A 23520-nucleotide genomic window follows, 5' to 3' on the forward strand; every position below is an offset into this window, starting at 1 on the left:
CCTGCTGCTGCCCCGTGTGCTTTGTTCTTGTTCCCTGAAGGTTGGAGGCTCAGGATAAGCCACTGCTGTCCTACGGACACCTCTTGTGCTGTTGGCAGGTCTGTCTGTGGGTATCTAGGAGAGGAACAGCAGGTGGGAACTGAGGGCTAAACTAGAATGAGAAATCATGTCCTTATGCACAAAAGTGATTTCTGTAAACATTGGGAACGTGGGGTTTTTTTATTTGCTTGTCTTAGTAAATGTGAAATCGGTCTAGAGATGTCCTGTGCATCCTAGATGATCAGTTCGCTGTTACGTATCAGTTGGTCTGTCCTGCCCAGGTCTCCCACACAGGTTTCAGATCTAGACAGTACATGAGATGGAGACAGAGAGCAGCAGCATCCTTTTAATCCAGCAGGCATGCGGTGCAGCAGAGACTGAGATACCAGATGGAGAGGCGGAGGATGGTGAACTATTTTTTGCCAGACATTCCAGATTCTGAGTCTTTTCAGCTGGAGTTATTTCTATAGCAATTTTTGATGGTTTGAAGTTTTTACCTTCAAAATGGAGGTGACATTTTTGTTTTGACTGCCCTGCTCAGACTTCTGACTGCTTCCATGTGGAGGGAGAGGGAGCCTGGGGGAAGTGGCTGATGGAGTGGGTCTTGTTCTGCCAGCTCAGTTCAGCCACTGTGTCATCCAGAGCCTCTTCTCAAGCTGCAATATCTGTTTGCCCTGCTCTGTCAACACGGCTTGGATGCTGACTACACAGTTGTTGCCATTTCAGACCCAGGTGAAGTCACATCCGTGCACAAAGTTGTGCTTGAACCATCTCAAGATGATTGTTTAGTGATGGTGATGCACAGCCTTGCTTGCACATGTGTTCACCCTTTACTGAGAAGTGCAATGTTCACTGTCCGTTGGGTGTGTTCAATGTATGTGTCTGAGCAGAAGTGTTGGACTATAAAGTTGAGCAAAGTTCGCCAACCTCCCATCGCACTGGTGAAACACAGGCTGCCGCAGCAGGGCCAGGAGAATCCGAGATCACCTCCTGAAGTTGCCTGGCAGAACCCAATCTGTGTTTAAGCTGTTTCTGATCCAGTTTGTTGGCAGGGCAAATCACCTGATCTTTCCATATCGTTGACTGCTGTGTGAAGAGAGATCATCCATGAGATTTGCCTTCATGGGACAATTTAGCCCAGTGTTGTACCTTTAGTGGTGGAAAGGGGAGGTTATGCTGGGACAGCACACAAGCCTGACCTCTTTGCTTGTGGGTCCTAAGGCTTGCTCTTTTAAGCCATTTATTACATACAAAAGTTTTCTCTGTCCATTTCCCAAACTCTGTGATAATGATAGGCTCCGGTTTGTAAATACTCTCATATTTTTTGCAGATTGGCCTGATGACAATCTTGATAACTACCGTGGTGACTATGTCGTCAATAGCACAGCTTTGGGACGACGAATGGGAGATGGTATTTATTTCACTGCAAGTAAGTTTTCTCCAAGGATGGTTCTCTGGGTCGGAAAGAGGCCAGTGCAGCTACATATCATGGACTTTGTGTCTTTTTGCTGTATAAAACTCTGTCTTCATGTCTATCGCTCCCAAAATTGAAATCTTGTCAATGAGAAAATTTGCAGCCAAACTCCTGTGGAGTCCTCAAGGCCACCATATCATGTTGTCTCCACCTCCTGGGCTTTTTCCTTTAAACTTAAACCAGGGCTTGGCTGCAGAGATTGATGTGGAAAATACTGAGGCTGGGTGTGACTCAGAGTTGCTGCGGGTAGAGGGCAATTCCTCCACTTGGTTTGGATGGCAATGCTCTTGGGTGTTGGTGCCCAGGCCTGGAGCATCACACTCTTCCCAGTCCTATGGGAGGAGTACTCTGGGTTTGTTTTTACACTGCACATAAATTTTTATATATCTAAAAAAGAATGCAACTTCTGTGTTCCAGTTGCATTTCGAGATAGTCTTGTGGTAAGCTGCAGGGCTATGTAAGTGTTAGAGTAAAAAAAGTTACAGACTGTTAATTTCTTGATAGACCTGATCTCTGTTCCTTTTATTCCTCTTCCTCAAAAAGGCGGTCCAAAAAATATTTTGCCCATGAAAGGCTTGAGGGGTTTTGCTGGTGGTCACTGCTGTATACACGAGTACACAAATATATTCAAATACAGGGGCAAAAAATAGCATTCATGCAAGTGACTAACATTGCTCAGAAGCGCTTCCCCTTTCTTGGTTTTTAAAGATTTAAGCCAGCAATTGGAGAACAAAAGCATGAGTCAGAGAATCCGTATCAGGCTTTCTTGTGGTGAGACACAGAATCACAGAATGATAGGGTTGGAAGGGACCTCTATGGGTCATCTAGTCCAACCTTCCTACCGAAGCTGGGTCACTTACAGCAGGCTGCAGAGGAACTTGTCCAGGCGGGTCTTGAATATCTCCAGAGAAGGAGACTCCACAACCTCCCTGGGCAGCCTGTTCCGGTGCTCCATCACCCTCAGAGTGAAGAAGTTCTTCCTCATGTTCAGACGGAACTTCCTGTGCTTCAGTTTGTGCCCGTTGCCCCTTGTCCTGTCGCTGGGCACCACTGGAAAGAGTCTGGCCCCGTCCTCCTGACACCCACCCTGAAGAGATTTATCGGCATTTCTAAGGTCCCCTCTCAGCCTTCTCTTCTCCAGGCTGAACAAGCCCAGTTCCCTCAGCCTCTCCTTGTAGGAGAGATGCTCCAGTCCCCTCATCATCCACGTAGCCCTCCTCTGGACTCTCTCCAGTAGCTCTTCATCTTTCTTGAACTGGGGAGCCCAGAACTGGACACAGTAATCCAGATGGGGCCTCTCTAGGGCAGTGTAGAGGGGAAGGAGAACCTCCCTCCATCTGTTGGCCACATTCCTCCTAGAGCACCCCAGGATGCCCTCGGCCTTCTTGGCAGCCAGGGCACACTGCTGGCTCATGGTCAACACAGTCCATCATGTTCACAGAACCACAGAATGGTTGTGTTGGAAGGGACCTTTAAAGGCCATCTAGCCCAACCGCCCTGCCATAAGCAGCAACACCTTCCAGCAGACCAGGTTGCTCAAAGCCCCGTCCAACCTGGCCTTGAACACTGCCAGGTAGGGGAGCAGCCACAGCTTCTCTGGGCAACCTGGGCCAGAGCCTCACCACCCTCAGAGTAAAGAATTTCTTTCTTATATCTGGTCTAAATCTCCTCTCTTTCAGTTTAAAGCCATCACCCCTTGTCCCATCACTCCATGCCCTTGTCAAAAGTCCCTCTCCAGCTTTCTTGTAGGCCTCTTCAGGCACTGGCAGCTGCTCTAAGGTCTCCCTGCAGCCTTCTCTTCCCCAGGCTGAGCAGCCCCAGCTCTCCCAGCCTTTCCTCCCAGCAGAGGGGTTCCAGCCCTCGCATCATTGCTGGGGCCTCCTCTGGCCCCGCTCCCACAGCTCCAGCTCTGTCCTGTGCTGAGGGCTCCAGAGCTGGACGCAGGACTCCCGGGGGGGTCTCAGCAGAGCGGGGCAGAGGGGCAGAATCCCCTCCCTCGCCCCATGCCCACGCTGCTGGGAATGCAGCCCAGGGCACGGTTGGCCTTCTGGACTGTGAGCACACACTGCCACGTCATGTGTAGCTTTTCATCCCCCAGCATCCCCAAGTCCTTCTCGGCAGGGCTGCTCTCCATCCCTTCATCACTCAACCTGTATTGATACTGGGGGTTACCCTGACCCAGGTGCAGGACCTTGCCCTTGGCCTTGTTGAACCTCATAAGGACCCATGGGCCCACTTCTCAAGGTTGTCCAGGTCCCGCAGGATGGTATCCTGTCCTTCTGGCATGTTACCTCCACCAGTCAGCTTGGTGTCATCTGCAGACTTGCTGAGGGTGCACTCAACCCCACTGTCGATGTCATTCATGAAGATATTAAACAGTACTGGTCCCAGTACAGACCCCTGAGGGACACCATTCATCAGCAGTCTCCATTTGGTCATTGAGCTGTTGCCCAGTGTTCAAATGGACTACAAGGAATTTAAAACTTGGTGGCATCAAGAGCCTTACTTGAGTTTGCATGGTGTCTAAGGAGGCGTTTTCCAAATATCTGCCTTGTTGGGTGTGCTTTAAGGAGGCCTTTTCCAAGTATCTGGTGTTGGGTATGCTCTTCCCAAGAAGGGGTTTAGAGCTTTCCTGCATTACCTTCATAGTGGCCTGAGTGCCAAAGGCAATGATAGCGTTTGGAAGTAGAGATGGTCAAAACAGATGCAGGACCCAGATGTAGGAATTTTGTGAAATCCGTCTGGAAACGGGGTGGTCTGGTGCACTACGGAGCCTGTAAGATCAATGAATGTGTAAGGTGTGCTGGGGTGTTTGTCATCATTTTTTTTCTCCTGTTCTTGTGTCCTGCAGGCCACAGCCCCTTTCTTGCACATAGGAGCACTTGCGGCGGTCACGGCACTGTCGTGGTTGATAGCTGGGCAGTTTGCACGAGCGGAGAGAGCCAGTGAGTACCACTTGTGTCCTTGCGTGGTAGTCAGGGGCTGGTGGGTGGCTGTTGGGGTGTTGGGCACTCGTGTTGGGAACCAGCTGGCAGAAGGCAGTGCTGGTTCATTTCCAGGGCTCAGCAGCCTCCAGCACAGCCATGTTGGAGAGATGGATGCTCTCCTACAGTAACCTGGCTGAAACTGGAGCGAGTGGGTCTGGTCTGGGGATGCATCCAGATCCCATGGCTGCTGATTTGTAGTTGGAAGCACACCCAGGCTGGAGGTGAAAGGGCTGTTTTCAATGACGCAATGAATAAAAACATCCAGGTTTCCATCAGTTTGCTTTAGAAAACATAAATGCACCCTCCACAGCTAACGTGCAGTCTTCTTCTCTGGATCTTGTAAGGACTTCTCCCTTCTGCCATCTCCTTGGCTCTAGTTCACCTGCAGTTCTAGGTTGGTCTAGCTTTTGAAAGCCTTCATGGCCTTGTTGCTTGTGATGCAGTAGTACCCAGAGGGATCAGTAGAGATATGGTTCCCTGATGGTTAGGCCCTTCCTTGAGTGAATGTTGACACATTTACTTGGCACTGATGAGGCCACACCTCAAATACTGTGTTCAGTTTTGGGCCCCTCACTACAAAAAGGACACTGAGGTGCTGGAGTCTGTCTAGAGAAGAGTAACAAGGCTGGTGAAGGGTCTTGAGAACAAGTCTTATGAGGAGCAGCTGAGGGAACTGGGACTCCTTAGTCTGGGATGCTTTTCAGTCAACCCTATGCTACTGAAGTCCATCCTGGGGCAGGTTTGATAGTCTCTCCTGCATTTCATGACTTTTCCCAAGTCTTGTGAGGAGCAGCTGAGGGAACTGGGGTTGTTTAGTCTGGAGAAGAGGGGGCTGAGGGGAGACCTTCGTGCTCTCCACAGCTACCTGAAAGGAGATTGTAGTGAGGTGGGTGTTGGTCTCTTCTCCCAAGTAACCAGTGATAGAATGAGAGGCAATGGCCTCAAGTTGCATCAGGGGAGGTTTAGATTGGATATTAGGAAAAGCTTCTTTACTGAAAGAGTGGTCAGGCATTGGACCAGGCTGCCCAGGGCAGTGGTAGAGTCCCCATCCCTGGAAGTGGTTCAAAAACCATGTGGATGTGGCACTTGGGGACATGGTTTAGCAGGCATGGTGGGGTTGGGTTGATGCTTGGACTTGATGATCTTAGAGGTCTTTTCCAACCTTAATGATTCTATGATTCAAAGGTCTAAGCGAGCAGAGTTGTGAAGGACATAATGAATGCAGCTCTTGTTGTAGGTGGTCCTGTCCACTGATATAAGCTCTGTCCCCTGTCCCACCTCGTTGCCGGGATCTCTCCCAAGCCTGAGCTGTTCCTCCTGGTTTTCTTGTGAAATATTTTTATCCTTCTGTGCCCTCAGAAGTGTTTTTCTTCAGGGTGTCCATAGATGTTCTCAGACATATGTGCCAGCTGCAGAAAAATTATTTTCATTGGTATTTAACCTGCAGCAAAATACAAGCCCTGGAAGAATTTGGCAGCACTTGCGAAAGACTTCCAAGAAGTGGGAGTCGAGAATGAGGAAACGATGTCTGAAGATGGAAAGATTTTGATATCCAGAGAGACCTTTCAAAAAAAGAACTGCTCTGCCTTAATTTATAAATATGCCAATAAAGCTGTACCTGGTTCTTTTTAAACATAACCTAGTGTGTAATTAGGCTGCCAGTCGAGTGAGGATTTGTGGTTACGCCTAGAGCAGAGACTGCATGTGCTTCTTCTGAAACCCTCATGCTGCTTCTCTTTCAGCTGAGCTCCCTGAAAATGGCTTGCTTGTTTGTTTGTTTTTAATATGCCAGGAAGCTGTTTTCCTTCTCTTTTTCTGCTCCTGGGTTGGGGTATTTTGGTTTGCTTGTTTTTAAGGGAAAGCATTCATCTCTTATGTACTGTTGGATCTTAAAGTTACTTCAGGGTCATTTTATTTGTGAAAGGTATCTTACCTGGAGGAGTCTATAGACTTCTTTGGTGCAGGTATGTTTGACATGGTGGAGTTAAAAATGGAAGAGGAGAACTGAAATCTTTGAGAGTCGCTCATAATAGGAAAATAAGATTTCACTCACTAATAATATTTTGGAAATAACTGGTGCAGCTGCAGTCATTGGTGCAACAATCTGTTCTTGTCATTTTTGAGGCATGTGACAATCTTCAGCAACTGGCTTTTTTGCTGAGTAAACTTCCACTTTTTTTTGTTCTCCCTATGCTGCTTTTTCCGAACCTGGAGAATAGAAGCTTCTTGAACAGCTACAGTGTTTTAAACAGTAGTAGCTGATTTTCAAAGCTGGCTTCTGAGGTCCGATAGAAAACATTGGACTCAGAGCAGCCTTGGAAGCCTTGAGTAGCAAACGACAATGAGAAACATGCTCTTCCAGGAGCACCAACTAGGCTGGAGTGGTCACTGAGAGCAGGAGGAATGGAGAAGAAAGGCTTGCATCTAAATGCTGGTGGTTGTGTCACGTTGTAGAACGCAGGAGACTTCTGTCCTGCTAGCTTGGTTTGGGCGGTCACTGGGAGAGCTTCTTCCGTACAGACCATCCAACCTCAAAATGAACTTCGCTTGTATTTCATGCATGTATTTAATCTTGGCTTCTTGGTGTGTGGGCTCAGTTCCCGCATATGCATGGCTGGATGAGGTCTTCAGCTCCATTTTAACGTGGTCTGTGACCTGTGTTGGGGCATCCTTTCCTCGTGGGTGCAGTCCAATGATCAAAATATTTGCAAGCCCATGTGCTTCATGCGGTGCTTGCTATTAGTCTGAATCGGAGCTGTTTAATCCCTAAACTGCAGTACCAGGAAGGAAGGGAGCAGATTCTTTGCACAGCCTGAGACTTTGCTGAGAATTAGGCTGATTTTCAAAGCTTGGTTGGTGTATGTGGTGTTCCTGGAGTGAGCAAGAACTGGGTCAGGATAAGGTTTTGTGTCCATCTGGAGGCTTTGATGCTGGTAACGCACAGCTCCAGGGCACCATGGCTTTATGGTGCAGGACACGGCATGAACTCGCTTAGCAGGATGCCATTCAGTTCCTTGAATGCTTGGTGGGTGATGGACATCTCTTCCAGAGGGGAGGGAAAATTAGCTGGCAAAGTTACTAGTGTTACTTTCTGGCTTGTGGGAACATGTTTGAATGAGGCTATTAGATGCTGGAAGCAAAAAGCAGCTTATGTGTGAAATCAGATCAGTTGTGGTCAGGACCAGAGCTGGGCTGTTCTGTCCTTCCAACAAAAAAAACCCTGCTTTCTCCATCTGGTGTCCATGGCAAATATTTGTTTTAAAGTTGGGGTTTTTTTTGAGGTTTTCCCTCGAGTTCCAAAGCCTTAATGAGTTTGCAAACTAAATAATAATAAAAAAATAAAAAATGAAGTCTTTTGCTTTAATATCTGCGGTTTTGAGTGACTCTAAATAGCTCGGGAGTTCAAAGGTGCCTGTTGTTCTTTGTAAGGAATATGCATCTGTTGAGCACAAGGGGTGTTTCTGTTGCGCTGTCAGCACCTTTGAAAGATTCCCGGAGACTGTGGGCTTTGAGGAGTGACTGGCAGGCGGAGGTGGGCTGCTGAGGCATGGCGTGGGAGGCAGGGCTGCTCCTCTGGCCCCAAGCGTTGCAGCCGATACCTTCTGCTGCATTTGCTGATCTTGTAATAGATGTGCTTGGGGAGATGCTGGGGGGTGCAGCATCGTCACAACCCAAGGGTTTATTTAAACATGTCCAACTTAATCCATAAAACATTATTGAAAATTAATTTGGTTCTGTCTGGCACAAACCCTAGCGCACAAACAGTTCAAGTGGCTTTACCTCAGCTGAAATCAGTGGTGTTGGTGAACCACCAGTGTAAACCCAAGTGATCTTAAATGCACCCACATGGTGCCATGACTTCTTTGTAGATATGTTTAACTGATGATCTACTTCTGCTGTCACACAGGACGAAATTTGGTGCTGTTCCACCCAAAGGGCTGGAAATCGGAAGTGTTTTGGGCTACATTCCCTAGGACTTCAAGCAATTTGCTTAAACTCCTTGTTTCCCCAATACAAAATGAAGTGAAAGCCTCCTTCAGTACTTGATTATCTCAGATTTTAAAGATAGAATATGTTTTTCCCTAAACACACAGCTCTGCTGTCATACTAGGGGCAATGGCTGCAGACCAGTCTCACCTCTGGAGGAAGACAAAGGTGTCTTCTCTTTGTGGTGTGAGGAGGTCAGGACCAACATTTACATCAGCTCTTTCTCTCTCTTTCCATCTCAGCTTCTCAGATGCTGATGTTTACTGCATACCTTGCAGTTGTAGTTGCACTTTACCTCGTCCCCCTCACCATCTCATCCCCTTGCATAATGGAGAAGAAGGCTCTGGGACCAAAGCCAGCCATTATAGGTCACCGTGGAGCACCGATGGTGAGTAATTTCATTATTGGTACCATGTTGTCCGACTTTTCTGCCTGTGTAAAGGTTGGTACTGGATCTGATGGTCTCCAGGCTGTTCTCCAGAGAATATACGTAACAAATACAACTTTGAAGCACCCCTTCTGGCTCGAATTGCTGTGGTCATAAATTGGTACATGAACCCAGAGTCAAGTCACGCCCCAAATGGTCTAGATGCCTTACAAACAAAAGGGCAATCCTTGCCTTGCTCAGGGCCATTTCTGCCATTGCATTTTTCTGGCTGCTAGTTCTGCTGTTTTTTTGTTCTTCGGGTTTGGCCCTTGAGCTGCAGCAGTTGAAGTTTGTGGGTGGTTTGTTGTTTTTTTTTTTTTGAGCTTAAGGCTCAGTCTTCGTGGCCTTTGCAGGACCTCACCAGCAGTGATTAAACTCGGCTCACAGCAAGATGCCTGGAGTATGTGGCAATCTGGAAAAACAAATAAACAAGCTATGTTGACCCTACATGACTACATGGTACTCTTGCATTGCAGATCATCGTAAGACTGGGTGAGGTGATGAAACATTCCTGTCATCTGCCTCTAGGTAGACCCTGAAATCATAATCTTATAGTCCTTTTTTCTCCAAGGTTTCTGGATATGTCCAGGCTAAAGATGGAGCATGCTGACTTGGGCACAGCCCTGGGCTTTGATAACGCTGTCCTGTGGTATTTGGACATACTGGTCTGGGTCTCTAGTTTGGGTGCTTCTGTACCTAGGTCTGTTGAATGGTTGCACTTCCATCCCTGCTGTTTGATTGACTTCAGACAAGATACCATACTGCAGTGTGGGAACTGGCCTTGTGAATGTGGTGTTTTGTTTTGATTTTTTTTTTTAAGGGATCCAACTAACTCTTTTGCTGACATTCAAAGCAGAAAAAAAATGTATGGGCTGTCAGAACCTATTTGGCAGACTGGAGCATGCTTGAGCTCCTCTCTAGGTCCAAGAGTGCATGCTAGGGGTTTGCTAGGTGAGATAAACACCTGTCATGACACAGTAATATTTTATTTTAGTTCTCTTTATTTTTAATGGTTACTTTCTTTCAGCAGTCCCTTGAAATGCCAGCCTAATTCGCATCGCTTTTCTAACTATGTTGCCTCTGTGGGTGGTGGAATGAAGTTCTGGGCATGACAACTGTTTTTTCCTGTCCTACTGAGTTTGTACCAACCACGAAGGCCAGGAGAAGCCAAGTGAGAACTCAGGCTCTGCATGCTTTCTGCATGGCAGGAAATCACAGAACCCGTTAGGAGATTTTCTTCCTGTGGGGTTTCCAGGCCTGTGTGCACCCCGTAGCCTTCTAAAGAAACTAAACAGTAGACAAAATCCTTCTGTCCTCCAGATTGGACTAGATTACATAAGCCTTATCTGGAGCAAGACTCCCAGCAAAGACTTGACCCTTTGCTTTGCTTCATTTTCTTCCTTAGAGACAGCAAATGCTCCTTGTAGTGTGGAATAAACTGATCTGGGAAGACGCTGCTTGCATATTAGGGTGCATGGGGTTGCAAAGGTTGAAGAGGAGCGGTGGTGGAGGACACTCAGTGCTGTGTGTGGAACTGTGGCCCAGGTGTTGTTCAGCAGGGTGCATCCTTCCCCTTCATCATTCCATGATACATAGAGCTGGTTGTCTGTTAGCAGCAGATGGTTTGCTCTGAAGCCCACAAGAAGCAAGATCAGACGCTAACAAGCCTTGTTCCAACCTCCAAGCAATATTCTGCATGTCCCATGATGAGTTGGCAGCTGGTTTATCCAACTGATTTGCTTTTGCTGTACATGTAGTGAGTGTCCTCCGACTATGCCCTTGAATGGCAAAACTAAGATGGGATAATAAATATGAGGACCAGAGCGAGGTGGTCAAAATTTCCTTCCGTACTTCCATCTGTGCCCAGCTTTTCACTATATCAAATGACACCTTGAGTTTGAAGAGCTCCACCTACAGTGCAAGTCCTCAAGTTGAACAAAGTCATATCTGCTTGGAGACTAATGATTTTAAGGGCTTGCCAGAAGGCATTTCTGCTAATAGGGTCTTGTTTCACAGGGCTGCTTGCTGTGCTTTTGCTGTTGAGCCCAAGTGTATGTAGATTTGGTTTGGAGAAATGGCCAAGTGGAGCTGGGGAGGAGGAAATCGCCCAGAGAAGAGTCTGGAGACCAGGCTGTAGGATACAGACATCCTTCCTTGGGGCAATGTTAAGATCAAAAGTCTGCAGAGCCTGGGAGTTTGGGACCTGAGTGAAACTAGATCTGGTGGGACTGGAGATGGTAAAAAGCAATAGGATGTTTACCTTCAAATCTCCTGAAGTAAGAGAAATGTGACTGGCTGTGCAGACCACGTGCTCTCTGATAGAGCCTGATCGATGGTTGCTTTGCCCATCTGGCAGGACCGGGTCCATGACATTCCATTTGCACATCCAACGCTCTTATACTACAAAGACACAAATGCAACTGAATGCTCTTCTGATGGAAGCCAGGAAAGGAGATCCATGGGATGGCTGAAGATGCTTGTTGTCCTGAAATACAGGATTTGTTTGGGACGTGGTAGATGGGGCAAAAGGTGGTGAAATGGAGAGTTTCCTGGGAAAGCTGTAGATGCATGCACTCTGAGGGATATGGTACTGAGGAATATTGATCCATGGAGCCTGCTTCTCAAACAGGGATAACAATGTTGAGCAACGTTCACGATGACTGTGAGTGTGACTCAACTGCTGTGCTTGTTCTGTGGAGGAAAAAAAGTGAAGAAGAGAGGCCATATGGCTCATAATTTGTCTTGAAACACTGGAGGAAGGAAAAAGTCCTTGCATTTTAAGTAGCAAGAGAAAATCAGAAACCATCCTGGTATCTGTACCTAGATGAAGTGTGGCGTTTTTTGCAGTAGAGGAGAGCTACTGGTTCCACGCTGGCTAACCATTTGTCTGTAGTGGTAGTGCTCCTCCAAGCAACATCCCTTTGGTATCATCCTGTTCCTCCACGAGCTTTAATTCACTGCTAGAAAGGCTATTCTGCATGATGACGCCTACCTTCCCTTGCCTAAATGTCATCCAACCATACAAGCTTTTCGCTACGCTAAACATCCATTCCCATCGCGGTGTTACCTGAAAACGCTTTCTCCTAGAAGGCATTTAGTTAATCAAGCAGTTTCTTTTCAAAGGCTCTTTTAAAAAGAATTATTCAGCCTCCAGATCTGCGTCCAGCTTTCAGGAGATCATCAGGGTTGTGGCAGCAAAGTGCTGATAATTGAGGGCTCCAACCCTGGCTTAATGTCTGTTGGTTTGAAAGGGTCTTGCCCTGGTGGGTACAAGAATCATCTGACACCCCAAAACATGAGAAGGGGTTCTTTGTTAATTTTGCATGTTAATCTGTTAAACTTCTCGGATGGTTTTTTGAGCAGGTGTCTGTTGTCTTTGGTCTTCCATCATTTTTATTCTTCTTACAGAAATCTAGTTCATTTTGTCTTCAATGGCGTTGGAAGGGTTTACTGGGTTGGAAGGGACCTTATAGACTATCCAGTTCCAACTCCCCTGCCATGGGCAGGGACCCCTTCCACCAGACCAGAGTGCTCAAAGTCCCGTCCAGCCTGGCCTTGAACACTGCCAGGGAGGGGGCAGCCACAGCTTCTCTGGACAACCTGGGCCAGGGCCTCAGCACCCTCGTGGTGAAGAATTTCTTTTAGATCTAATATAAATCTGCCCTCTTTCAGTTTACAGCCATCACCCCTTGTCCTGTCACTCCATGCCCTTGTCACAAGCCCCTCTCCAGCTCTCTCGCAGCCCCTCCAGGCACTGGGAGCTGCTCTAAGGTCTCCCCGCAGCCTTCTCTTCCCCAGGCTGAGCAGCCCCAGCTCTCCCAGCCTTTCCTCCCAGCAGAGGGGTTCCAGCCCTCGCATCACTGCTGGGGCCTCCTCTGGCCCCACTCCCACAGCTCCAGCTCTGTCCTGTGCTGAGGAATATGCCACTTATGCTGAGGATAAGCCAAAACAAGGGTAGAAGATAAAAACTGGGATCAAATTCGAGAGGAAATGAGGAACTTCATCCAGTAGGACACTAACTGCCATTTCCACCTTTAAATTCTTCTCCCAAATGTCTTTCCTCGCATGGTGCTTTTATCTGAAGAAGGTGCTGTCCATAATGTCGAATCTTACTTGCTTCCAGGCTGTTAGTCTTAAATATACATTCCTTAGAAAAATAATTAGGCTCATCATGATGATCTTTCATCTCAAATTGTAGGTAAATCACCCAAAGGATTAAGAATAGGAAGGAGTTATCTGAGCAAGAGCTGTATCTGTCTTCTTGGAAACCTTCATGAAGCCTGGAAACTCACCTCCCATTAGTGGGGCCAAAAAAAGTACTGGTTGGACTAATAACAATCAGACTAAACCTGTGGAAACCATCCAAGCATGTCGGAGGCAAGAACAGCTCTTGATTTCAGAGCTGGAGGCTACAAATAGCATTGAAATAAATGCTTTTGGCAAACCACCCATACAGCTGGTTTTCGACATGTCTTAACAGCACTGAGAGAGACTGTGCCCAAACAGCTGTCCGGGTGCCGCAAAGCACGCAGTGGTCATGCCATCGAGCTCCTTCCCGCATGGCAGATGATGTCCATCTCCTTGTTGAGCACAGGCACTGTGCCGGGAAGAGCATTTTTCGGCGCTGCTGACTCATTGGCTTTGCACAACCCCAGGGTGGAAAAGTGCTCATTGCTGGGACAAAGTACATAGGTGGGCAGCCAAGGTTTAATTTTGCTTAGGATTTGCCTGTTGGGTTACTGCACGGGAACCTTTTGCCTCAACAGGGAATGTGTCATGCTGTTCCAGGGAAAATTCCAGCAAATACGGCCTTGCATGTGTGGAGGTTTTTCGGTTTTTGTTTGTTTGTTTCTTTGTCACATGAAGGTGAAGCCTCCAATATATGTTAACATTTTCACAGAGGTGCTGTTTTGTCATCTTGTAGTGCCAACTATCGATAAAAACAGTAATGAAGACTTCCAGTTGGGATTGTGGCTTACTGGTGAGCTTTCAGCTAATGAAGAACTACTGGCAGCTTCTTTCTGTTGTTTTGGGGGTTTTGTTTTCTTGGTGGTTTTGAGGGCCTTTATTTCATCCTATCTTGAGTCTCAGAACTCTGCCACCAACTGTTTGGAATGGCTTTGTTTTTTATGGACTCTGAACTGCTTTGGTTTGTACTGCTTCTGATGCTGAAACCAAGAAGCGTTTGGTTTGCTGTACATCTAATGCACACTCACCTATTAAAAATAGGGCCAGTTAACCTGTCTGCTGCTCCGATCGATAGTAACAAAAAGTCACAATTAGCATCTTCTGTCAGACCTGGAGGAAGGCTTGTGTTCAATGAAATGAATCTACGTAAGGTTACGTGGTCTTTCATTAAATCAAGCTTCAGTTTTTTTGTGTGCGGTACAACAATAATGAGGTCTCATCTCCTGTATCGAGTTATTAAATCCCTAATTACTTTTTGCTTATGAGTTTATCCTGTTGTCAGGCAATACTTTTTTTTTCTCTTTTTGTATTGTGCTTTTTTGCTTCCTTTCAGTCTCGTTGAGCTGTTTCCAGAAATGCTAGATGTGGATGGTCTCTAAAACACCTTGATTTCCTGGGGATTAAAGATACATTTTATGTTTTAAACAGTATCGTTCTTGCCTCATAGTGACCTGGCATGATGGGACCTAATGCTGAAATCCAGTGTACTGGTAGGTGTCACATTAAGCCCCATACAGGGAACTTCCAAAGGGCATCTTTTTACAGGAAGGAAGATACCATTTTTCAGGTATCGCTCATCAAACCTTATGTTTTTAGTCCAATTTTTGGCTCACAAGGAGATCGATGCTGGAAGGGAGAGCTAAGGGAGGGAAAATTGAAGGGGAAAAAAAAATTAAAATGATGCTCATGTTTTCAAAAGGATGAGAAGACGTCCTTAAAGCTTATCAATGAAGACAAGATCAAATCCTTTAGTGCGGCTCAGTGCACAATGCCAGAGGCGTGCAGTGGCTGCAGTTACACATTGGAACAAATTTGGTTCTTCTGTGTAAGCTTCTTCATTAGCCTTCCCAACACACAAACGGTGCAGTGATTTTTATTTTGTTTTGAAGGCCTGACAAGGTGGCTAATCAGGGGCAAAACATAGTGTAGTGATGTCCAACTGTTGCAAGGCTATGCTGCTCTAATTAGCACGCTTTCATAATCTTCATTAAGGAAGGTCCAAAGCTCTTGACTCCATTTGAAAGCGTTTGCAAGGGACTTCTAAGCGCAAAAATAGTCAAAATGAGTTCATTCATGGGTAATTTTCTAGAAATTACTTGCTGTGTCTCTGTATCAGGAAGAAATGAAGAGCAGCCTGATTTTCACAAGGGATGAGCCTATCAAACCAAGCGTGAAGAGAAGGAACAGCTTCTAGAAACCCTGCACTTGGTCTGTCTTTGGCTTTCAGTGGATGCTAGCATGGTGTAGGACAGATTTTGGAGTGAAATCATTGCTTTGTGCCACAGGGCTTCCTTCAGGTCAGCGCTGATTTTGTAAGAAATGGTTGCACTGGATCACTGCAAATCTGGATTTGGGTTTTTGACGTAATTTGCCTGAATATATTGTATCGAGGAGGAAACCCATGAAAGAAAACAGGAAGGAGACAGAGAAATAGAAACAGAAAAATTAAGTATTTGTTTATTTCAGTTTTACTGTAAAACCTTTAAAAAAATCACCGGTAATCTCAGCAAGTAACTTCTGTACCAGCAACTGTCCCACTTGGACACAGCTCTGCCCTAAACATGCTGAATTTGGGGCTTCAGCTCCCTCTTTCTTGTAGGGGAGGCAGAGACAGGTTGGGAGGATGGAAATATCTGTTACTCAGATTCTCTCTTTTCACAAAAATCTCACGTTGTAGGGGATATGAACTCCTGGTACAGAGAGATCTTGCCTCCAAGGTGGTGCCAGGGGAACCTCCAGGAATAGTCAGCATCTGATTTTAGGGGACAGGGTTAAATTTGCTCTCCTGGCTTTCTGGTTGATCTTTGCTGGGCTGTGTCATTGGTGTGAGTGGCTTGTTCAGTCGCCTCAAGGCTAGGATCGACTGAGAGGTTTAGAAACCAGGTAAGACAGCTTTCTGCATTGATGATGGACTCATTCGGAGATGCAATTATTTATATCAGTGTGACTGGCTCCGGCCAGGTTAGGAGCTTACCCATCACATGCTTACAAGCAGATGACGTCTTTGCCTGGAAGACCTATAATCTGCTTTCCAAAAGCTTCTGACCTCCAGCAAATCGGGCTGCCAAGTAATAGCACTGTGGTGTTATAGAGGCTCCCCAGCACATGCCATCGTGGGGCATGGTGGTTACAGACAGTGCTTCTGCTGACATCCGTGCTGTTTGCTGATTCAGAGCAGCCAGAGATGTTCGTGCATCTGTGATGCTCTTAAAGAGCACGCTCTTCATTTCTAGCGATGGTGTGATGAAGATGACGTTACAGCTCCTGAGTGTGTATTTGGATGGTTGGACCTTAAGTGACAGCCTGTCCTTTAGAACTGTTTTAAAATGCTCTTTTCTCCGCACAGCTGCAGAGCTGCATTTTCAACACAGATGTGGCCAGTGTGTTGTAAGTTTATTTAACTTGCATTCGGGGTCAAATTCCTGGGAGAGGAATGGCTGTGCCTCATGTCTGAGCAGCTGCATGCAGCCTTAGTGGGGTCGGTTTAAGTTTTGCCCTTTTTGAAGAGCGAAGCGTGGTCTGCAGGTTCTGTAGGGAATAGAGATGAGGCAGGAGTGGGATATTCCACTCCTGGGGCTGGGATCATCTCTCCAGGGGGTTAAGCTCAGTGGCCTCTGTCTGAGTGCGGAGGATGGGACATCAGACAGGCCGCTGACTTTTAAAACTCAAAGAAAATCTCGGTGTTTAGCTCACTGCAACTGGTATCTTAGCACTGCCCCGAAGGTGCATAAAGAACACTACTATCTTTACATGGCCAGATTTGTCTGGTCTGGCAAACAGAAATCTCATCCCCAAAAGCCTGTTTTCCTATTTGACTTTCATCTATTGCCTCTGCACGTACTCTCAGCTCTGTCTAAATGTGCTTTTCCCCAGTTCAGCTGATGGAGGCTCTTGTGTATTGACTTGCCACCTCAAATCTGTTTGGCTCCGTTTCCTACGAATGCCTCCAGCAGTGAAGCCTGGGATTCCTGCTCCTAAACCTGAAGTTAAGGCTTTTTCTGCATCTCAAACCAGCTGTATCTCAGGAGGGCTGGTGTCCAAGCAAGGCTTCACCCTGGCCCTGCAGAAACTGAAATACATTGAAAAGAGGTGGGAAGCTTTTTTAATCTTGTTATCAAACAGCAGAGCCTGTGTCCTCTCTAGGTTAGGATTCTGCTGTGCCAGAGTTTGGGGTACAGGTAAGACATGAGAAGACCTTGATCACGATGGTCCACCTCTACAGAGGTGACATACTGTTGTAGCCACGTGTGTTTGCCTTCATTAGCCCTGATTCATGTGAGCTTTTCATTGTGTAGGTGGGTAACAGCAGTGTGGTCCTACCCTTGTCAAGGGTTTTACGTTGATTGCTTAGTGGAGGTAGTCCAACCCACCCTTTCCAGTCTCCTACAGCCTGAGAGATGATTTACAACTCACACTTTGTTTTTCTGTTCCTTCTGTGTTCTCGCATCCCTGGCAAGACTTCTTATATGTGTATGGGTTTGGTTGCTGCTTGATATGGTGTCATATCTTGAGCTGGGACTCGCATTGCATCCACCCAGTGATGCTTTCTGACTTAGACTGGTGGTCTTGCATCATTCTTTGGTGTCTCTTAGTTCAGCCATCTCTAGTTTGAACACTACACATTATTTCCTTGTGAGTACTGCAGTCTCCACAAGCAAATACTGAGCATTACCCTGTAGACAGAGGATCTACTTGCAGTGTTATCCTGAAGAAACCTGAGCTACTTGTGGGGGGAAAGCTGAGATGCTGAAAGCAACCCAAGGAGACGGAACAGGTCTTGCCTGGATGGGATCTTTAGATCTTTACGTGGCTGCTGCTCCCTGCTGACAGCTCTGGGCATCGTGAATATATTGCAAAAAGCTATTTCAGCCCGACCTTGCGTGACCCAGCGCTGGGCTGCGCAAGAGGGTGTGATGAGGGCGTTGCCTCTGTCCTCTCCTAGACAGCTCAGGCTTTAATTGGGAGCTTTTTTAGGAAAACAACGTGCCTCTGTGTTGCCTTCGTTGAACAAAAAGGAAAATGAACTCATGTTGATGTGTGGCTTGAGCCAGAGGAATTCAGCAGAGAGATACCGGAGCCATGTACGTCGCTGCTGACATTTGGTCTGATTATTTGACCCTAAAGCTTTACTGACCTGAGCATGTAAGGTCGTCAGCTAATAAGAAAACAAGTAATCCTCAGAAACACCATAAACTCTTGAGCCCTTTTTTTTAGATTTATTGTGTACGTTGCTTGCATGCTGCATTTAGGCCTCTGTTCTTAATTACTCCTCTTTCCAACCCCTGAGTAATACTTGAAAACTCGTGGGTTGCGAATGCTCGTTGTATCTTGATGGAAACTTACTGATCCTGGTGGTGGCAGAGAAGAGTGGAAAACCAGGATGTTAATAGGTGCTGTAAACCTGAAAATAAGATTGGAAAGAAGAAAAGGATTTCTAAAAATACCTTTATTTTGATGTGCTCACTTTTCAGCACAGAAAACTTGCCAGACTTTCTCTCTACAATTGTCTTATTTTTTTTCTGGTCTGCCTGTTGTTGATTTATGGACATTTTGGGACTTGTTACACTCTACTGGTTGTGTAGAAAAACAATATATTTGTCTTTGCACTGTGTTGTTTTTAAACCTGAATTCTATTACCATCTGCTCCATTCAAGAGGAAGGAATTTGAAATAAAATTTGAGTCCTTAACTGTGATAGCTGTAGGGATAAATTTTCTAGGCTTAAGGCTATTTTTTAACAATTGTTTGACTAGAATATTTTTTCTCAGAGAAAAATATCAACTGATTTTTGGACTAATAGATGATGTTATTGAATGAATAGATATGGAAATGAAATCTGTGCTACAGAACCTGTGGTCTGGCTGGTCTCCATGGTGTGGGTAATACTCTGGTTTATAAACTTTTTTGTTTCTGTAATGGAATTGTAATCACTGTTTGCATAGGAAAGTAGGAGAATGAAGAGCTGTTAAGGTGGTTTAAGTAACTCTAGATGTAACCTGCAGACAGAGAATTGGCATCACACTAACAAGCACTTTCTGGGGATCTCCAGTAAGCCACTGTTGGGGGAACATGCTGCTAAACAAATCTCTCGTAGGCTAATGTTGCACCAGACCCCAAGCTAGCTGGGTTTCTGGCATTGCAGGTCCTGTGATAACTCTGCATTGAGCTCTCTGGGTGAGCAAGACCATCAGTGGAGTCAAGTGTATCGGTCATCTTCACACCTCAGTAAGATGCAATTCTGCCTGGGGGATGCTGGTGCTCCAGTGTAACTGGCCACTACATAATCTGCAAAACAAGATAGTTTTGGCTTCCTAATATCTCTAAACCTTCATCCCAGCACCCTCACTGACACTGCTTCATAAACTTTTCCACTTCTTACTAATCTCTCATTGTTCTTTTTTTCCCCGCCCCATAGTTGGCACCAGAAAACACTCTGATGTCCTTCCAGAAGGCAGTGGAGCAGATGATGTATGGAGTCCAAGCTGATGTCGTACTGAGGTAAGCCTGTGGTTTTTTTCCATGCGTTACGTGGATGTGCAAGAGGGCAGAATTGGCACGGAGGGAACAGTGATGCCTGATCTTGGTGATCCCTCAGTTTGTCTCAGTTACATTTACAAATACAAGAAAGTCTCAAAGCTGGTACTTTCTTTTTCCCTGACCGCTTTGGAGTTTGGTGTTGACGGAGAGATATTTTCACCTGGTGGTAGATGGGCTTCAGGAGTGTAATGGTCATGGTGCTTTTTTTAATTTCCATAATTGTTTGACAGCAAACCATATAAAAGGATTTTCTTCCTTCTGGGGAGTGCAAGATTATTGTAGAAGGATGAAGTATGAATTGGGATGTTTGTGATACAAACCTGCTTTCAAAAATCAGTTCATTAACTGTTGTGAAGGGACAACTCGACTGTCCAGACTCACAAACGAACACTCAGCTCTTGCGGTGGCTGAATTGCTTACTTCCATTAGCACTGGCCAGGGAGAAATGCGGACTTCAGAGAGGAGAGCTGGAAAAGCTCCAAGCTCATCAGCCATCCCAGAGGAGCATTCCAAGTATCCATAGCTTAAACAATGCCTTTGATGGCCCTGTTTTCTGAGGGCCTCTCCAAGAGACCCAAGTGTCTTTATGAAAAGAGAACTCCATTGACCTTCAGACCAAATAGTGGGCTTTCAAAACAGCTGGTAGCAACCTCTGGAAGGCTTTGTGGCCCAGCATCCATTGCTGTCCTTATCCCTTTGAAAGATGCTCTTTGTGCCTGTGGCTCGATGGGTCCGCTCCACCTGGGATGCGCCCAGGACATCCCTCCTCAGATGTCTCCATGTTCCTCTAGCCATAGGCTGCTTGGACAACTGCTCAGACCTATCACATCCTGCTCCCTACCCATTACACACCCCAAACTGGGTGGCCCTGATTATAAAGCCAACTTAACTTCAAGCAGCAGGAGTGTAGTGTCACTGCGTGTTCCTCTCTCGTTTTCTGCCTCCTCCTCCATCTCTTCTTCTAAAGCTCTGCTTTCTCTGGCTGAATGATTTTTATTTTTTTTTTGTTCCCAAACCTGTGCCTGCCAATACATTGTGGTTAGCTTTCGGTAGTGCTGAGTGACTCCGTAAGGTGAAGAATTAGACAAGAGGGAGCGAATGTCAAGTGCCCTGTAAGATTTCTGCGCTGTCGTTAAGGCTTAGCAGTATCTGGTGATGTTCTGCTGTGAGATGTTAAGACTTGAGTGCCTATCTCCCTTAAACACTCCACACTCTTAATTCTGCGGTTGCTTAGCATTTTTTTTCTTTTCATTTTTTAAACTGTGTTTATTAAAAACCCTTCTGACTGCAGCAGCGTGGTGTGCTGCTAAGCATGATATTGCTGTGTCAGCATGTTGCTTTGGGTTGGAGGGGAAGTAGTGGCACAGTGCACGCTAGAAATGGGAAATTAAGATGCCAGCGACCTTTGTGATGAGGGACTTCTGCAGGCAGTGGTAAAGCTGAGGCAGCGTTCGCTCCATAATCTAAAACTGGTTTTTGTTTTCTCTCTAGCTCTGAGGGTCAGTGCTCCTGGCTGTCTCCTGATTCAAATGGGATTTGTATTTTAACCCCATCTTCTTTCCAGGCTTTACAAGAGTATCCTATTATGAAGATGGGCTCCTTGATTTGGAAAATTGCATTATAATCAGACAGGCTGTGCTGGGTTTATCTTGATTTCTGAGTGCGGACAACTGTCCCCCTGCCCTTGATAGAAACCGTCACTGCCCGTGTGGTGTTACTGCTGATTCAGTCATGGAAAATTGGGCTGGAAGAAAGTTTAAAGAGCTTTTTACGTTTCCCAGAACCATTGTTCTGTAACATCTAAGTGGCTTAAAAACCAGAGGGCATGCATTTGGCTATTTACTTTCATCTCAGAGGCAGCTTTTCTTTAAAATGTGTGAACTTAACTCATGTGAGCATAGCTGTTTCCTGAAACCAGTTCTCAATTGGAAAAGGCAATTTCAGCGCAATTTTGGTAGCTTGGAGCCCTTGCATCTTGCTGAATGCCTGTGAACGTTAGGTACCCATCTAGTCTGAGAGCCTTTGAAAATCTTACTCATCATCTGCTATTAATGATTTGAGAATAGTTTGTGTGTGCACACAGGGTATGGAAAACCTCTGACGTTATCAGGAGCTATAGACATTGCAGAAAGCTTTGGTTAGTGTGAGCACTCAGGGTGGGTGCTCTTGTCCAAGCTACTCAAATTTGGCACTCTAGAAATTTTTGGGGGGGTAGCGGAATGGTCAGGGGGGGAGGGATGGGTAGGGTTATGTCAACATTTGAATGACTGCAAACATCTAGCAAGTATCCAAGAGCCTTTTTCCTTTGAGTGCAGTCCCCAACTGGTGTTGGGGATGCTGAGGATGTGTTAAGCTGGTTGAGATCTTCACAATGATATTGATGTGAAGCCGCATGAGAGACTGCAGTGGGAACGGACACTTCTCTAGTACTGCGTACGCAGTTGTGCACCTCCACCTGTAACGGGGCTTCTCACTGTCTTTGCAGCTACGATGGAGTGCCATTTCTGATGCATGACAAGACACTCAGAAGAACAACAAACGTGGAGGAAGTGTTTCCAGAGCGGGCCTACGAGCACTCCTCCATGTTCAACTGGACTGACTTGGAAAAGCTCAATGCCGGAGAGTGGTTCTTACAGGTGTGTACGGCCATGGAGAGTGTGTCCTGGAGCCATGGCTGTGGGATGCAGGCTCATGCCTAACCCTCTCTGAGGGGAAGAGGTGTAGATCCATCTCCTCAGTGGGGTGGTCTGAAGTGCAGCTAGACCAAGAATTCATGAATCGCATTTAATTCTGTCCTGTACTAAATTTAGACTTGGTCTAGAAGACATGTTGTCTTTCTGTGCCTCTTCCACCACCTGGAAGGAGGGGCCTTAATAGCTGGTTGACACCACAAAGAACTTCAAGACATCCAAGAGGGTGACTGTGGTTATAAAGAGAACAGAAAAGACAGCATGTTATATGCTGTTCCTTTGTCTTTAATTTACTTTTGGAGATAATTGTCCTACAAAGAAAAAGCAAGAAATTCAGCCTTTGAAGTCCAGGGGGGTAAGAATTACTGTGGGACGGGCTTGACCCATCCTTCAGCATGCAGCCAGGTTGCAGGTGGGATTCCTCTTTGCTGAGCTGTTCCCTGGCCTGAGGCCATAACCTTCTTGGAGATCATTATTTGTGGTCTGGAAGGAGGGCTGCAGCACTCTGGCATGCTCATGCAAGCTTGAACGTGGCTTGCTGAGGCATTGCTGCAGTGATGCCAGCTCAGATACCACTTTCACATGCCTGCTTGGAGCTCTCTGGGTGCTCATTTGGTGGAAGCCTGAAACCACTGTAGCTTCACTGCTGTTTGAGCCAATCGGATGGAGATGTCTATGTATTACAGCTGCATGTGCTGCTGCACAGAATCTTGCTTGGTTTGTGGATGTGGGAGTGGGAATGCAGGGAGGCTGCTGTTTGCCAGATGAGGAGGGCCAAGATGGCAGCTGGAAGGCTGCTTTTTGGGATGTACTTTGAAGCAGAGTCATTCCTGAATGTCCTTAAGTCAGGAGCCCATGTCTTCCAACAGCCCCCATCTCCTCTGCGATCACTCTTACTTCTATAACAATTGGTCCTTTTATTTCTGGATTCTGAAGAATCCTCAGTGATCGTGTATATAGAGTGAGAAAGTACATTTTTAACTTGCTACTTTGGAAAATTACGTTACTGCCTTATAGCTCTGCTTTTCTCCTGGAAATGAGGTGACCTGACTAGCACACCTTGCTTTCAGTAAGGATCTGTGATCTCCCCTTAGGTAGGGAAACTGAGGCATGGAGTTTCAGCAAGCTGCAAGATGGTCATCAAGCACAGCTGTCAGCATCCCCCACTGTTTCCAAGGTGTGATAGGAAAGG

The 23520-nt window shown here is 46.3% G+C and overlaps 1 protein-coding gene across 3 annotated transcripts in view; it reads left to right on the forward strand.

Moving 5' to 3' along the window:
• GDPD5 (glycerophosphodiester phosphodiesterase domain containing 5) overlaps positions 1-23520 on the forward strand; it is a 191619-nt gene that overhangs the window by 148866 nt on the left and 19233 nt on the right. For all 3 annotated transcript variants that reach the window (XM_075415515.1, XM_075415533.1, XM_075415522.1), the window contains exons 6-10: positions 1370-1468; positions 4365-4458; positions 8730-8875; positions 19517-19599; positions 22124-22274. In XM_075415515.1, the coding sequence (XP_075271630.1) occupies positions 1370-1468; positions 4365-4458; positions 8730-8875; positions 19517-19599; positions 22124-22274 (573 nt within the window). The remainder of the gene's footprint in view (positions 1-1369; positions 1469-4364; positions 4459-8729; positions 8876-19516; positions 19600-22123; positions 22275-23520) is intronic.

The sequence above is a fragment of the Opisthocomus hoazin genome, chromosome 1, assembly GCF_030867145.1.
Source record: "Opisthocomus hoazin isolate bOpiHoa1 chromosome 1, bOpiHoa1.hap1, whole genome shotgun sequence".
In the NCBI taxonomy this organism is placed as follows: Eukaryota; Metazoa; Chordata; class Aves; order Opisthocomiformes; family Opisthocomidae; genus Opisthocomus; species Opisthocomus hoazin.